General features: G+C 37.5%; 2 protein-coding genes across 2 annotated transcripts; one reads left to right on the top strand and one right to left on the bottom strand.

Moving 5' to 3' along the window:
- Positions 1-1,001: 1,001 nt before the first annotated feature.
- On the top strand, positions 1,002-11,144 carry LOC110441991 (ras-related GTP-binding protein A). The gene is made up of 8 exons (XM_021485333.1): positions 1,002-1,125; positions 4,126-4,225; positions 4,919-4,985; positions 5,512-5,734; positions 6,626-6,721; positions 8,768-8,890; positions 9,452-9,659; positions 10,728-11,144. The coding sequence occupies exons 1-8, from the start codon at positions 1,114-1,116 to the stop codon at positions 10,823-10,825; spliced, it is 927 nt and encodes a 308-aa protein (XP_021341008.1). The 5' UTR covers positions 1,002-1,113; the 3' UTR covers positions 10,826-11,144.
- Positions 11,145-12,783: 1,639 nt separating this feature from the next.
- On the bottom strand, positions 12,784-13,629 carry LOC110441998 (small proline-rich protein 3-like). Its single transcript, XM_021485373.1, has one exon. It carries the CDS (start codon positions 13,627-13,629, stop codon positions 12,784-12,786), a length of 846 nt encoding a protein of 281 aa, XP_021341048.1.
- Positions 13,630-16,472: the final 2,843 nt, after the last annotated feature.

The following is a 16,472-nucleotide window of genomic DNA, read 5'->3' as shown; positions in this document are numbered from 1 at the left end:
TGATGTTTTGCTAGTAGCATGCTGAGATGAAGAGCTATCAAATTTGCTCAAATGAATGTCACAGGGGTCAAATATGTTAAAAACCTTGAACAACTTCTTCGGGAAGAAGAATTAAATTAAGGAGGTAAAAACAGTAAGCCCCCGAATTTTGTTTTGGAGACTTTATAATTGATCAATTATGGACTGTTGTTGAAGTAAATATGTGGTTATATGGACCTGAGCCATTTGTGTCGGTTAATTGTCACTTTCTCAGGTTTATATAACCACATATTAACCTCACCCAATTCCATAGTTGATATATTTATTTATAATATCACATGTTGCACTGTGTTATCCAGTGACTATACCCATGTCATGTCTTTTTGCGTATTAAACCATGTCAATATGACCCATCAGCCCTGTGATTGGTTGTAAGTTTCAATTGTTTCAATTGTGACGTCATGGCTATGACAAGAACATGACGTCACATACAAAGTGGTGACGTTTTATATTTAAGGGTTGCACGAAGATTGTCGTTTTACACGAATTAATGCCACAAATCTTGATAATGTGATAAAAAGGATCTTACACTCGTTTTCATTTCATATGAAATTTATGAAACGAGTCTTCGAATTTTTCAATTTAGCGAGCCTCTGGCATGAAATGGAAACTCATGTAAGATCCTATAAATATAAGATGCTAAATGGTGTTTTAGAGGAAAGAAGTGCATTTGCCATAAAATATTGTGACGTCACATTTGCAATGACGTCATAACATCAATATCACATATAACTGACGTCAACGTGATTATCATCCAACCAATGAGGATATGTAGGGACATTTGTATCATCTAATTTACATATATATTGATCTATCCACTTAACATATTAAAATGTGTCATTTGTGGTTATCCTTTATTATATCCTGATATTAGGGAATGCCCAAACATTCGGCAGACTCTTTAACGCGCTTTTGTTTTACAATGTCATTGCTTATCATTCAAACATTCAGATGAGTTTGTGTCCTTCCCGGAACACCCCGGATGTTATCATTTCGTGTATCGTAATCATGTGATGCAAGACGATGAAAACTGAGTGACAGGTTGATTGTTCTTTAATCCAATACAAACTCAAGATGAAGAAAAAGGTAAATTAATTAATCACTACAGCGTTTATTATATTATATAAGGTATGCTTATCAAGGCGTTCCCGACAAATGAAATTAATTTGCACGGCAATTACACTACAGCGCAGTACACAAACGTGTGCAAAATCATAACCTAACACAATAACAGTTTATCTAAACTGTATGAAAATTTAACCCATATACTTAAAAAACATTAATTCTATGCAGTTACATTGATATAACGTCAAACTCCTCTGACAACAATGGACATAGTTTTACACCGGGATACCGGTGGGGTTGGTTCAAGCTTTCCTCGATACTCCAGGGGTTACGCTCACTTTCGCTTTCTGCATCCCTGTAATATGTCGTAGAAAAAATTCAAGCACACGGCTAGCTATTTGATTGGTCTCGGGTACAAAAATCTGACAAATCGCTAGTCTGAAACATGTCCGTTGAATATTACAGAAGCGCGACACCCAACTTCAAAGCAAATCTACTGTTAGGCGACCGAGAGATTCTTTAGATGTACATTAAACACAAAAACCCATATTTCTGTATTAGGCCTGATCCTGTAGTTGCACACCTGATATTTATATTTCAGGTTTGACATCATTTTTTAAGAGTTATTGCCCTTTTCTTTCATGCCCTGTCCAGATAAATTTTCCAAAATCATGTGATCAGTTACAAGGAATCCTTTTGAGAGTGATACATTTTAAGGGGGATTCAGGATGGACACCATGGCTTCTGATTGGCAGCGAGTGAGACAGTATTGGTTAGGGTTTGGTTAAGTATTGTTTAACGTCCTATCAACAGCTATGGTCATTTAAGGATGGCCTCCCCTGTGTGCAAGATACTGGGAGGCTGCGATATGTTGATGTTTGTCTCCTAGTGATATCCAGAACTGATGCTGACTTTATAGTGCTACCTCACTGAAACATACTGCCAAAGACACGACAGTCTTTTTTTTTAGCTCACTCCGTCTTCGCCTGTCGTCGTGCGCCGTGTGTTACCTTCAATCTTGTGAGCACGTTAACTTTGGTAAAAGTGAATGGATTTCGATAAATTTATATCAATAAGATCTCTGACACGTACGAAAATGGTCCAGATCAGACAATAAATGGCAGAGTTATGGGACTTTGAAATTTTAATTACTATTGGAGCCTAGCTATGGGACTTGAGCTTGTGAGCATAATAACTTTAGTAAAAGTGAACAGATTTTGATAAATTTTGCTATGATGCTTTTAACTCAATAAGATCTCAAACCAGTTCGAAAGTGGTCCTAATCAGACAGTAACTGGCAGAGTAATGGGAATTTGGAATTTTGATTACTATTGGAGCCTATAGGACTTAAGTAAATCCTGTCCACTGATTTGCTGAGACGAGAAATTTTCGACTTCTCAAGATTATCTACAGCAATTCACTCCTTTATTAGTACAAATGTTACTTATGAGGTTCCAAAAAAGTATTCCTACTTTTTGTGCTGATCATAAAATTCAAGATGATCACCCCGACCTCTCATTGACTGAGATGTTTTTGACTTCTTCTCAAGAGGGGCATCACCGATTGACTTCTAACTTAGTGGAAGTGTTCCTTATGAGGTTTCAACCAAGTTTGTTTCTTTTCATGCTGGTTGTAAAATTCCAGATGGCCACCCTGGCCTCTGATTGGCTAGGACATTTACAACTTTATCTGTGCATAATCCATTAAACGTATCATCTAATTCATCTATACAGCATGTGTATGCCTGGTCTCCAGGTTAGTGTGGGTGCATGCCCTCTCTCCAAAGTAACTTTGTGCTAATTTTAAACTTAAGAATTTACTCAGGTGACCGTTTAGGCCCATGGTCCTCTTATTTGTAGAATTAATGCATAGGGGATATACTGCCGACTTTTAAGTTTCGGGAATTGAGGAGGCCGCTGCAGCCTCTGATTGACTGAGATACCAACATCAATGGTTGAGTGGTTTCGGTATTAGTATGCCTGTGTCATACAGTTCTGGTTTAAGCAGACTAAATATAATGACTACACCTTTTGCCTTGTTGGATTAGTTTAAAATATATTACTCATGCAAGTTGGTCAGGGTCATTCATTTTGACAAACTTGCTATTGACAGCCCTTCACATCAGTATGCTACCACATGTATTCAACTATCATTTCCCAATGTCTTTAATAGTTATTCTTCAGATTTTTTTCAAAGAATAAACCTTGAAGTAAGGTAAAGGTCATTCACAGAATTTCCATTAACCCCCATATATATATGGCTTAATTGTTGCCCTGAAACAGCCATCACAATCACTGCCGTCAGAGACTGAATCCTTTTTGTGTGTCCCAAAATCTCATACTGTGACCTACGGAAACTAACCATCTGCTACCAGGCAGTCAAAAGCTCTGGCATATGGAGATAATTGTCTTGTTACCTAATGTAAAATGCTGATTTGTATGCCTTTTTGATCTACTATATTTATAAATGTCACTATAGGAATACTATTATTCATGTGTTGTAAAGCGCCTTAGAGTAATTTTGTAAATTATATAGGTTGCTGTATAAATGTTGTCTATTATTTTATCACATAATGTACTGTGTTATCCAGTGAATATACCAGTACCAATGTCATATTTTTTTTAATATTAACCCCTGTAATATGACCTATCAGCCCTGTGATTGGTTGCAAGTTTCAATTGTTTGACTTTCAATTGTGACGTCACGCCTAGGACAAGTACATGACGTCACAGACTGGCTTTTTACATTTCAAGGTTGCATGAAAATTGCTGTTTACAGGAAGGAATGCCACAAATCTTGCTAATGTGATAAAAAGGATCTTACACTCATTTGCATTTCATATGAAATTTATGAAACTTGTCACGAATTTTTCATTCGAGCTCACCAGAGGCTCGCTAAATAGAAAAATTCTTAGACTCGTTTCATAAATCTTGTATGAAATGGAAACTCATGTAAGATCCTATATATATATATTGTTATATTATTATATATGTTATGTGATACACTTGTCACTTTCCACAGGTGCTACTCATGGGGAAGAGTGGGTCAGGGAAGACCAGCATGAGATCCATTATCTTCGCCAACTACATAGCCAGAGACACTCGCAGGCTTGGAGCTACCAGTAAGTCTAAACTCAATATTTAACGACTGATTAAATCATAATGAAGATACATTGAAAACACGTTGGGCGCCATTTGTAACAGAGGTCATTATATTGCAAATGCCTCCGCTAGGAGTCGAAACCCTGAACCTCTTGTTTACTAGAATTATTCACTACCGAATGAGCTTAAGAGAAATTCTCCCTAGCCGAGTCGGTAGAAAGCGGCTAGTATTTTACCAGGGTGACCGTCATTATTTTGTACTGTGATAAATATACATGTATATGAGTTCCAAGTCCTATATCATAGATTTTTGATGGGACTCTTAGAATTTCTAGAATTACTCAAATTTAACATTGTGGAACCCATTGTATAGGAATACAGTTGAAAAGGACCAATGAAAATAAATCAATCACTGTTTATTTTATTATGAGACATTGTTAACCCTTTTACCGCTGTAGACCATAATTGACTCATCCAGATAAATGTATGGTAGAGTCTACTCAAGTTACCAAGGGGTGAAAGGGTTAAAGAAAAACACTAAGTTTTGATATATTTCTTGTGGGAAAAAGGAATTATTAATCTAACTATGCATTGATCTTTTTCGTGCTAAAAAAATATCTTGTTTATTTCGATTTTGTGTTATTAATTTTCAGATTTTATGTAATTTATAGTTGTATCAGTATACTTATGCTTATTTGTTTTTAAATTCACAGTTGATGTGGAGCATTCTCATGTCCGCTTTCTTGGAAATCTTGTCCTAAATTTGTGGGATTGTGGAGGGTAAGTAACTCCAGTTTTATGGAATATCTGAATTCAATAAATTCAGATTAATTTTAATAGCTTGACTCTGGGATCAATCTAGACTTGATTCACTACCGTTTGTAGGTACAGAAGAAAATTCTTTTGTTCTTTGAAATTTCCCCCCAATGTGCTTCAAAATTCCCCTATTTCAACAAGAGACAAACAAATTTTCCCTATATATGTTTTCTTTAAAGTTCAACAGTTAAAATGCACTATACTGCATTAATGACATTATATATACATTTTCTTCACATAATTTCACCAAAAAAAATCCACAATTTTAAGCTTAAAATTGTTTATAAATTGAAATATACTGCACACATGTATGTCGCACAAAATATTTGTCTTTTGCCCTCATGACGTTAGCTCCTAGTATCAAAATTTTTATTTCCCCCAAATCTGAAAAAGGGTAGATTCCCCTAAAAAACTTAGATTGATTGGTTTAAAGAGTTTTTTCCAAACTGTGTACTCAAAATATTTTCAAAATTTTGATTTTTTTTGTCAGTCAAGAGGCATTTATGGAAAGCTACTTCGCCAGTCAGCGTGATAATATTTTCCGCAATGTTGAGGTCCTGATCTATGTATTTGATGTGGAGAGTCGAGAGCTGGAGAAAGACATGCATTACTATCAGTCATGCCTGGAGGCCATCCTTCAGAATTCACCCGACTCTAAAGTTTTCTGCCTCGTACACAAGATGGACCTCGTGCAAGACGATCAGCGTGACTTTGTAAGTCTGAAATAGGTTAAAACAGCACTGTGTGCTATTAACATGTTAACCGTTATTTTTGCGTGTAGAAAATCTAGAACTGGAAATATCTTGTTTAAAAACGAAGGTCATCATGGTCAGAGAAGAATCATTTGTTATAAAAATGAAATGATCTAATATTCTGTTCGAACATGAGTAAGACTATTCTGCACTGGTTGCCCCTGGTATATTAGTGAGAGTTAATGCTCTTTGAATTCGCAAGCACAATATTATTATTGTTTTATCACGAATTGCTACAACACCCTTCTAAGTAGACTAGTTCGAAAAGGACTAAAAGAAGTCCATGTAAGTACACCAGCCAAGAAGAAATATGTACATAAATATTTGTATATTGATTAATCCTAATACTGTACATGAATTTATAAACCATATGTTGTATGTATGAACTGTTTTAAACATTTTTGCATTGCATTCGGTATGCACATGATACCTAAACCAAAATATTTTTGCATTGCACTATTACTCTACAGATTTAAAACAATATTTGTGGAATATTTTAATTGACAGTGGAAAGAGACTGAGTAAATATACACAAAGCAAAATTAGATAATGGAGATGGGGCTTTTTACGCGACAATGATATATCACATTTTTTAAAATTGAAATCAGGAAGATATTTCTCATTTTTTCTTCATTTTGGAAAAAATAAAGCGCTTTTTTTGCTAAGAGGCAGCCCTATATTCGGCAGTAATACTGGCCCTAAAAAATCACTGATTTGTTGACATGCAATAGATATGGGTGGGCTTACCGCCAGATATGGGGATTTTGCTGGAAAAATATGATCACATATATATGTGTAATAGGAAGTAAAAAATCAAGCTTACATTTAAACGAAAACTTTTTGTATTTTCAGATATTTCGGGAGAGGGAGGAAGATCTCAAGCGACTTTCAAAGCCACTAGACTGTACATGCTTTGCCACAAGTATTTGGGATGAAACTCTGTACAAGGTAACAATTTTGACATTCGATTCACTCCTTAAAATTATTCAAAACTCATTACCAAAGTCATTGGAAGTGATACAGGTAACAGTTTTTGACGTCAGATTCACTCTTTCAAATGATTCAGAACTCATTACCACAGTCACGTGAAGTCGTACAAGTTAACCATGTAATTATTTTTGGTGTACAATTTACTCCTTTATATCATTCAAAGCTCATTACCAAAATTTTTTGGAAGTTGAAAATTTTTGAGTTCAAAAAAGTTGTAAAATTCATTGATCCCCCTCAGTACATGCCATTGATCCCCCTCAGTACATGCCATTGATCCCCCTCAGTACATGCCATTGATCCCCCTCAGTACATGCCATTGATCCCCCTCAGTACATGCCATTGATCCCCCTCAGTACATGCCATTGATCCCCCTCAGTACATGCCATTGATCCCCCTCAGTACATGCCATTGATCCCCCTCAGTACATGCCATTGATCCCCCTCAGTACATGCCATTGATCCCCCTCAGTACATGCCATTGATCCCCCTCAGTACATGCCATTGATCCCCCTCAGTACATGCCATTGATCCCCCTCAGTACATGCCATTGATCCCCCTCAGTACATGCCATTGATCCCCCTCAGTACATGCCATTGATCCCCCTCAGTACATGTCATTGATCCCCCTCAGTACATGTCATTGATCCCCCTCAGTACATGCCATTGATCCCCCTCAGTACATGCCATTGATCCCCCTCAGTACATGCCATTGATCCCCCTCAGTACATGCCATTGATCCCCCTCAGTACATGCCATTGATCCCCCTCAGTACATGCCATTGATCCCCCTCAGTACATGCCATTGATCCCCCTCAGTACATGCCATTGATCCCCCTCAGTACATGCCATTGATCCCCCTCAGTACATGCCATTGATCCCCCTCAGTACATGCCATTGATCCCCCTCAGTACATGCCATTGATCCCCCTCAGTACATGCCATTGATCCCCCTCAGTACATGCCATTGATCCCCCTCAGTACATGCCATTGATCCCCCTCAGTACATGCCATTGATCCCCCTCAGTACATGCCATTGATCCCCCTCAGTACATGCCATTGATCCCCCTCAGTACATGCCATTGATCCCCCTCAGTACATGCCATTGATCCCCCTCAGTACATGCCATTGATCCCCCTCAGTACATGCCATTGATCCCCCTCAGTACATGCCATTGATCCCCCTCAGTACATGCCATTGATCCCCCTCAGTACATGCCATTGATCCCCCTCAGTACATGCCATTGATCCCCCTCAGTACATGCCATTGATCCCCCTCAGTACATGCCATTGATCCCCCTCAGTACATGCCATTGATCCCCCTCAGTACATGCCATTGATCCCCCTCAGTACATGCCATTGATCCCCCTCAGTACATGCCATTGATCCCCCTCAGTACATGCCATTGATCCCCCTCAGTACATGCCATTGATCCCCCTCAGTACATGCCATTGATCCCCCTCAGTACATGCCATTGATCCCCCTCAGTACATGCCATTGATCCCCCTCAGTACATGCCATTGATCCCCCTCAGTACATGCCATTGATCCCCCTCAGTACATGCCATTGATCCCCCTCAGTACATGCCATTGATCCCCCTCAGTACATGCCATTGATCCCCCTCAGTACATGCCATTGATCCCCCTCAGTACATGCCATTGATCCCCCTCAGTACATGCCATTGATCCCCCTCAGTACATGCCATTGATCCCCCTCAGTACATGCCATTGATCCCCCTCAGTACATGCCATTGATCCCCCTCAGTACATGCCATTGATCCCCCTCAGTACATGCCATTGATCCCCCTCAGTACATGCCATTGATCCCCCTCAGTACATGCCATTGATCCCCCTCAGTACATGCCATTGATCCCCCTCAGTACATGCCATTTTGAAGCACAGCTGTACATGTAATCAGTAGTAAAACTCATTGTATGTTAATCCTCATTCAACCAAAACATGATAAAGAAGCTAAGTGGCGATATAACACGATGTAAACAATTCTTTTGACAGGCTTGGTCCAACATTGTGTACCAGCTCATCCCAAACGTACAACAGATCGAAAGCAACTTGGCAAATTTCGCCAACATCATTGAGGCAGATGAAGTGCTGCTGTTTGAAAAGGCTACATTTCTGGTATAATATACTTGATCTATCTGGGATGCTTTTAATTTATTTTTGTAGCTTTAATATTTCATTGCAAAAGTAACGTTCAAGAAAGACTTGTTTGGACTAGGACTTTTTTCACCAAAAGTAAAGTGTACCATGCATGTTATCTGTCAGCTTACATATCCTTGTGACTCCAACTTATGGTAGGGCTAGATTTTTGACAGAATCCTTTGAAATTTAAATATATACATATGAATAAATATGAAGATTCACATATCATAAAATGGGAATAGACAGATTTTTTGAAGAAAAAATATGGGCAAGGGGAGATAATCTATATTTTGTGAACAGTTATTCCAACAAGAAACAAAAGAACCTTGCCTTATTTCTGGCCAGTGAAGCAAAAATATTTTTTCTCAGATTTACACATCCTAGAAATAATTCACTTTCCTGAGTAATAAAGTACAAATGTAATATCAATGCATCTGGGCATAAGTGCTTACAAAAGTTGAGAAATCAAATTAAGTTGGATGAACTTAAGAAAATTGGATTTTTTTGTTTCATGGTGGCTCTGCTAACGTGTTACAGGTCATTTCACACTGTGAGCGGAAACAGCACAAAGATGTCCACCGGTTCGAGAAGATCAGTAACATTATAAAACAGTTCAAACTAAGCTGTAGTAAGCTTGCCGCCAATTTCCAGAGCATGGAAGTGCATAACTCGGCCTTCTCTGCCTTCATAGAGGGCTTCACCTCCAACACATACGTCATGGTGGTTATGTCGGATGGATCCATACGTAAGTCTGTGTTCAGATTCATAATTCATTAACTGGGTGGTCGGGTAGCTCAGTGGGCAGCGCACTTGCCTTTCACCAAGTCGACCGGGGTTCAATTCCCTGATCGAACGTGAAAAGGTATGGGGTCACCTGCCCGACCACGTGGGTTTTCTCTGGGTACTCCGGTTTCCTCCCACACTAATATCCCCCACGTGCTAACATTCGAGCCAACAAGAGTGATTAATATAAGTTGATATAACTTGTTTCATAATTGTAAAATAAATTAGGTTTATATTTATATAATTCATTAACTCATTCACTCCTGAAATATCATAATGAACTACTCCAGCATTTGAACTGGAAGAGTCCAAATATGTCTTCAGGGGTGAATGAGTTGAAATAACCAAGTACACAAAAAGCAGGATCCACTATGTATTGTGTCTAATTAAGTCAACAAAAATAGGAATCAAATGTTTCTGTTGGTGAGAACCATACACAATTTGTTCAAAATAGCAAAGTCAACGGAGAAAGGGATCCAATTTGTAAGATACCTTCGGATAGAACTTTACACATCCCATAAATATAGCCATACCATCAGAGGGATCAGAAATATAGATTACTATTTGACAGAAATATGATTAATAATAATCCATACACTTTGCAATAATACCCATAGCCTTTCATGAGGTCATTTTCTTTATTGAAATGAAAAAAAAACTGTAGAGTGGCTTCCATATAGTGAAGCTGTGAAAATCCTTCCGTCTTCGTTCCCAGCATGTAAACCTTCAATATTTCGTTGATTAATGCGACAGAGATTTGACATTTTACGCTTGAGCATTGTCATTGAACAGGGGAGGGATAGAGGTCCTAACAGGGATAACCTGTTATGTATTACGTGTGACATCAAAATGCAATTAAAATGATAGTCAAGCCAAGATTGTTTAAGAAAAATCAACTGCTTCCAAAGTACTTTATAAATGCTGCTACAATTTTGCAATTCATTAGTGCATGATATTTCAGTATAAATTACGTACTGCCAAGCAAACAATTGTCCTTGTGAAGTATAGGCAATATTGTTTTCTTCCACAGCTTCAGCGGCGACACTGATCAACATCAAAAATGCGAAAAAGCATTTTGAGAAATTGGAAAGGATGGAATCCAACCATCATTCGATCGCTGCCAGGTGAAGACTGACTGAGAAAAACGCAATGAATTCCAGTGTTGATATTACAAGTCAGTTGTCACGGAAACATATAATAGCTATTACAGGATGCGACGCATTCAAATCATACACAATGCTCACTTCATGGAACCTTATTATAATTCTATACAAAATGGTTTCTGATTGAAAACCTGTTAGTCTGGACAATTGGTTTCTCAGTGGAACCTTATAATTTTAGAAAAAACGGTTCTTCCAAGGAGACTGTATATTATGTATATAAAAAAAATATGTATATAAGAAAGTTGACCAAGATTTTGTGACAGAAAAACATTTAAATCTATGGAATGGTTGACTTTTTTCTGATATGGCTTTTTTTAATATTTTTGCCGTACATATCGGATTAAGAAATGGATGTTCTAAATATTAGGTAAGATATATATATATATATTATAGGCTGCATTTATGATGAAGCAAAGATTTTTTTTTTCATGGAATAAAAACTTTCAAATACTGATCCATGGATACAGGCTCCTGTTACACACTGTTCTTAAGTTTAAATTATGATTTACTAAATTTAAGGATCCCTGTCCAACTGCAGACAATACACAAGAGAATTCCTCAAATGTAGTTTCATGTACAAATGTGTCACCTCCCTTTAATTTTGTTTTGGACACAAATGAGTGTGACTGTGCCGGAGTTCAATTTACCAGGGCCTGTTTCACGTTTATGTGGAAAAACTGGTTTGTCTGTTTTCAAATGTAATGTTTTCGGGTTTAAAACCTTGCAGACCTGAAAATATATATGCAGTCCATGCAAGGCTTTGTCAAGGCTTGTCTGAAAGCAGCATCAGATTAATAGGTTCGACCTTTTTTTCATAAATGAATGACTCTGGCCCAACCAGTTCAGCCGTTTGAATCGTGATAAACGAAAGTGGCCCTGGTAGCTCAGCTGGTTATGTCAACCATATACAGCACACCCACGGAGTTACATTATGTTACAGCAGTACAGGGATCTTTAAGCATTGCTTTTCAATGGAGAGTTGAAAACTGCGGGAAATTATGAAACTAAAGCCTGGTAATGTGACATTGAATTTTCAGAATGTATATACATTGTACATATGTATTGATGATATTGTTGTATTATACACTCCACTTTATAAATACATTGTAATATGACAAATATCTTGGACCTACGGTGTCATGGAGAATTCAGAATACATATATTTAAAGAAATGTAAAAATCAGTATTTTGAATCAAGAGTGCTGAAATATCAAGGTACTGATGTTGTGAGCTGTTTAACTCATTCACCCCTGAAGTTTCATAATGAACTATTCCAACCTTTGAATTGGAAGAGTTCAAATGTGTCTGCAGGGGTGAATGAGTTAAGTTTGATCCGGTTTGATCCCTCCTGTCGGCTACTGTGCGCAATGGTATAGGATATGACAGCACTGTGCCAGAGGTCAAGTTCTAGTGACCTTCCATTATTTAAGCCAATCAGAGTGATTCCCTCCAAATTGACGTTGTTGGAAACCACAATGTATATATATGTCAGCAGAAGATTACCCAACAGGGATGTACAGGTTCCCTGACACCAAGGACTAGTACATTCTATGTTGGAGGCTAGAACAAATTTTCAATATTTACTATAAAAATATATAGACTGGGCAAAAAGTATTGGTCAAAATCAGCCTGCAGTCTAGCACTCTGAAAATTAAATTGTACATCTCTGAAACTCATGCAGCTTTTTCAAATTCACATTATAGTGTATGGGAGAAGAGTCAGAGTGAAGGATTTTTGTTTTAATCACATTGAATTTGAGCCGATTTTTTTTAAAGATTTCTTGGAAATGATAGCATATGAAATGCACTTGATATATTATTTAATTTGTAGATGTCGTAAGTTTATGAAGCATTTGCTTTGATACGCAGATTAAAATTATTTATCATGTACATTATTAGACCTTATACAATGTAACTCTAAAGGTTAGTCCTGTATCATGTGATCCTCCTTAGGACAAGGAAGTTCTGTATCACATGGTCCTGTGGCCATGATGACCTTAGGACAAGGAAGTCCTGTATCACATGGTACTGTGGTGACCTTAGGACAAGGAAGTCCTGTATCACATGGTCCTGTGGTGACCTTAGGACAAGGAAGTTCTGTATCACATGGTCCTGTGATGACCTTAGGACTAGTAAGTCCTGTATCACATGGTCCAGTGGCCATGGTGACCTTAGGACAATGAAGTCCTCCATCACATGGTCCAGTGGCCATGGTGACCTTAGGACAAGGAAGTTCTGTATCACATGGTCCAGTGGCCATGATGACATTAGGACAATGAAGTCCTCCATCACATGGTCCAGTGATGACCTTAGGACTAGTAAGTCCTGTATCACATGCTCTAGTGGTCACGGTGACCTTAGGACAATGAAGTCCTCCTTCACATGGTCCAGTGGCCATGGTGACCTTAGGACAATGAAGTCCTCCTTCACATGGTCCAGTGGCCATGGTGACATTAGGACAAGGAAGTTCTGTATCACATGGTCCTGTGATGACCTTAGGACTAGTAAGTCCTGTATCACATGCTCTAGTGGTCATGGTGACCTTAGGACAATGAAGTCCTCCTTCACATGGTCCAGTGGCCATGGTGACCTTAGGACAAGGAAGTTCTGTATCACATGGTCCTGTGATGACCTTAGGACTAGTAAGTCCTGTATCACATGCTCTAGTGGTCATGGTGGCCTTAGGACAATGAAGTCCTCCTTCACATGGTCCAGTGGCCATGGTGACCTTAGGACAATGAAGTTCTGTGTCACATGGTCCAGTGGCCATGATGACCTTAGGACAATGAAGTCCTCCATCACATGGTCCTGGGGTGACCTTAGGACAAGGAAGTTCTGTATCACATGGTCCTATGTTGACCTTAGGACAAGGAAGTTCTGTATCACATGGTCCTGTGGTGACCTTAGGACATTCTGTATCACATGGTCCTGTGTTCACCTTAGGACTAGGAAGTGAGTCTAGGGTGACCTTACAACTCTAAGGAGGTCTGCATCATATGATCCTGTGACCAGACAGTTGTCACACGACCCAATGGTCTACATATTTTGAAAAACATGTCATACATGATATGTGTTTTAAAAAAACTTGTACGTGATTATGAAAAAAGTTTTGGTATTCTGTAAAAATATTAAGATGTCAATACTGGTATATAAAGAGACATGCTATTTTTCCACCTTTGCATAAAGTTTGTACAGAATTATGTAGGTTATTTGTTATTGTACGATCACCGGTGGTATTCAGTGTTTCTTAGCTTAAAAACACACTGAGAAAAAATAAACATGTTCATTATTATAAAGAATAGATTTCCACTGATTTTTCATTATTTTCAAGCATTATAATCACACTTTCGATGTTGTTAGAAATGAAATATTATACCAGGGCCATGCTATTTCTATGTGTGGATACAAAATGAATCAATTTCAACATAGGTACAGGTTTACATGTAATGTAAACTAATTGACATGTACAGTAAATGTATTAATACATGTTCCTTTTAAAATTCAATCAGCTGAACAATTTTCAAATAAATGCTAGGTTAACTATGGGCTCCTACTAATCCAGACTATTTCATTTGATCCTGTGAATAAGATCTCATCAGTGATGATATCTAGAAATATTTTATTTTATTTTGATAATACTGAAATAATCATAACTGTATGATCTTTGCAATAATGAAATACATGTTTAGATGGAATATCAAATGGAACCTCTTTTAAAATGATAAATCTGCTGAAAAGCAGCATTTTCAGGGATTCAAAATGATGACCATGTGTTGTATGAAATTTATTTTTATTTATTTTTTATTCAACTTTTGTCATCGAGTTAAAAATGCTGAATACTCCTGGAATCAGATAAAATTGTTCTCAATGTAGAATTGAAGTATTCACAAGTCTAGCTTGTTATAGTATGTTGTTTTTGTTACAGTTTAAAGAAAAAGCAGCATTGTATTATTGTATATGCACTATAGAAATGAATATGAATTAATATTTGGGTAACTACTTGGCCCAAAATCCAGAAAATTTAAATTGATTGACAGATTGGTTTTCTGTGGGAAAGAGGCGGTTTATTTCAAGATGATTTATTTGATTTTTTGTTTGATAATTATTAGAAAGAAAATAATTTGTTACGATGTACTAGTGTTTGCAGAATCCTTATATTTACCTGTCTGTACTCGGAATGTTAAATACATTATCAAATTATTATAATTCTTATGAAAATACCTTATGTTTTGAATGCATAAATTTTGACATTTGTTTTAGAATATCTATGAAGGTTGAGAATTGTTTTAAAAAGGTAAAGCAAAATGGTAAAGACACTTCGGTAATGTATAGCAGACAATTAGATTATAGCGAACTTGTCATCAATTATGATCAGGATGCTACCATTTACATTAATTATTAATCAAATGTCCTGCATCGCTAGTTTTTATGCTTCATATTAATTTACTTTTGTACTAGTTAGAGATGCCAACAGCTTCAGTTTACTCTGCTTACACTTATAATGATGTGAGAGAAAAAAAGGAAAGTTCAATGAATGTGACATTTTCTATCGAAGATATTTCCAAATAAAATGTGGATTTGTATATTTGCTCTAGATTTTTGTCTTATTTTCCTTTTAACCGTAACTTGAATGAGTTAACTGGTGACCAAGACCAGTCAGTTTGAGCTTCCATCCGAGTTTGTAGGTTCCTGGTTTGAATCCAAGTCTAGTCAGTGTCTGTTGCAATTGGCATATCCTATCCTGTTACAAGTAGGTGCCTGCAATCAACCCTTGTTACATGAGCTGTATGCACTCGGAAAGGAGATACAGAAACCTGGCTTATGAATAACGTCTTTGGAGTGTCTTTGACCTTGAAAATATTATCTCATCTTTTAAGCGTGCTCTACACTATAGAGATTAATGCCGGGAATATTCATGAAATATGGTTGAAATTTCAGTCAGGAATTTGCAGACAAACTTAAGGAGACATGGTAGTCTAGTGGTAGGATGCCGGGCTTGTGACGGAAGGGTTGCGGGTTCGACTCCAGCACGGCACTGTGTTGTATCTTTGAGCAAGATACTTCACTCCGCTTGTTCCAGTCTACTCGGCTGTAAATGAGTATGTGGTTTGGCAGTGCTAGAATTGTTGAATGCTAGCTGCGAGCGCCGAAATGGCAGCACCGGCTGTGTGCTCCCCAGGGAGTTGAGAAAGATAGTGGCTGGTTGGAAAAGGCCCTATAACCACAGATAATAATTTGTGAACCACTTTGAGAACTTCGAACTAGGTTGTGATAAAGTGGTATATAAGAACCTCTGTAGAGTGGTAAAACCATTTTGGACTCATACACAAGTACAAATCCCTATATTCCATCGACAACTTGTCATGTGCGGGTATGAGTTTCATTCCAATTTTCCACAACTTGTAATAGTGACTGACCATGGCATCCTTAAATACAAACTCATTAACATATCATTTTTCAAGTCTTTTTTACTGTTGGATTTACATGAAATCTCAATATAGTTACTAGTGGAAAGCAATTCAATTCTTCATTCCACTCCAAATAAAAAATAAATTGGATGGAAGAGAGCCTGAAAACGAAGGCAAAATGCTCTCCACCGATACACTATCAATA

The sequence above is a fragment of the Mizuhopecten yessoensis genome, unplaced genomic scaffold, assembly GCF_002113885.1.
Source record: "Mizuhopecten yessoensis strain PY_sf001 unplaced genomic scaffold, ASM211388v2 scaffold716185, whole genome shotgun sequence".
In the NCBI taxonomy this organism is placed as follows: domain Eukaryota; kingdom Metazoa; phylum Mollusca; class Bivalvia; order Pectinida; family Pectinidae; genus Mizuhopecten; species Mizuhopecten yessoensis.
The sequence above is the reverse complement of the archived record's forward strand: the minus strand, read 5'-3'. Positions and strand labels throughout refer to the sequence as shown.

Bases quoted from the DNA above. Each gene is read 5' to 3' on its own strand.
- LOC110441991 (XM_021485333.1), top strand. The intron at 5,735-6,625 runs GTAAGTCTGAAA...TTGTATTTTCAG, and splicing joins AAGACGATCAGCGTGACTTT to ATATTTCGGGAGAGGGAGGA. The intron at 9,660-10,727 runs GTAAGTCTGTGT...TTTCTTCCACAG, and splicing joins TATGTCGGATGGATCCATAC to CTTCAGCGGCGACACTGATC.
- LOC110441998 (XM_021485373.1), bottom strand. From the start codon at position 13,629: ATGGCCACTGGACCATGTGACACAGAACTTCATTGTCCTAAGGTCACC.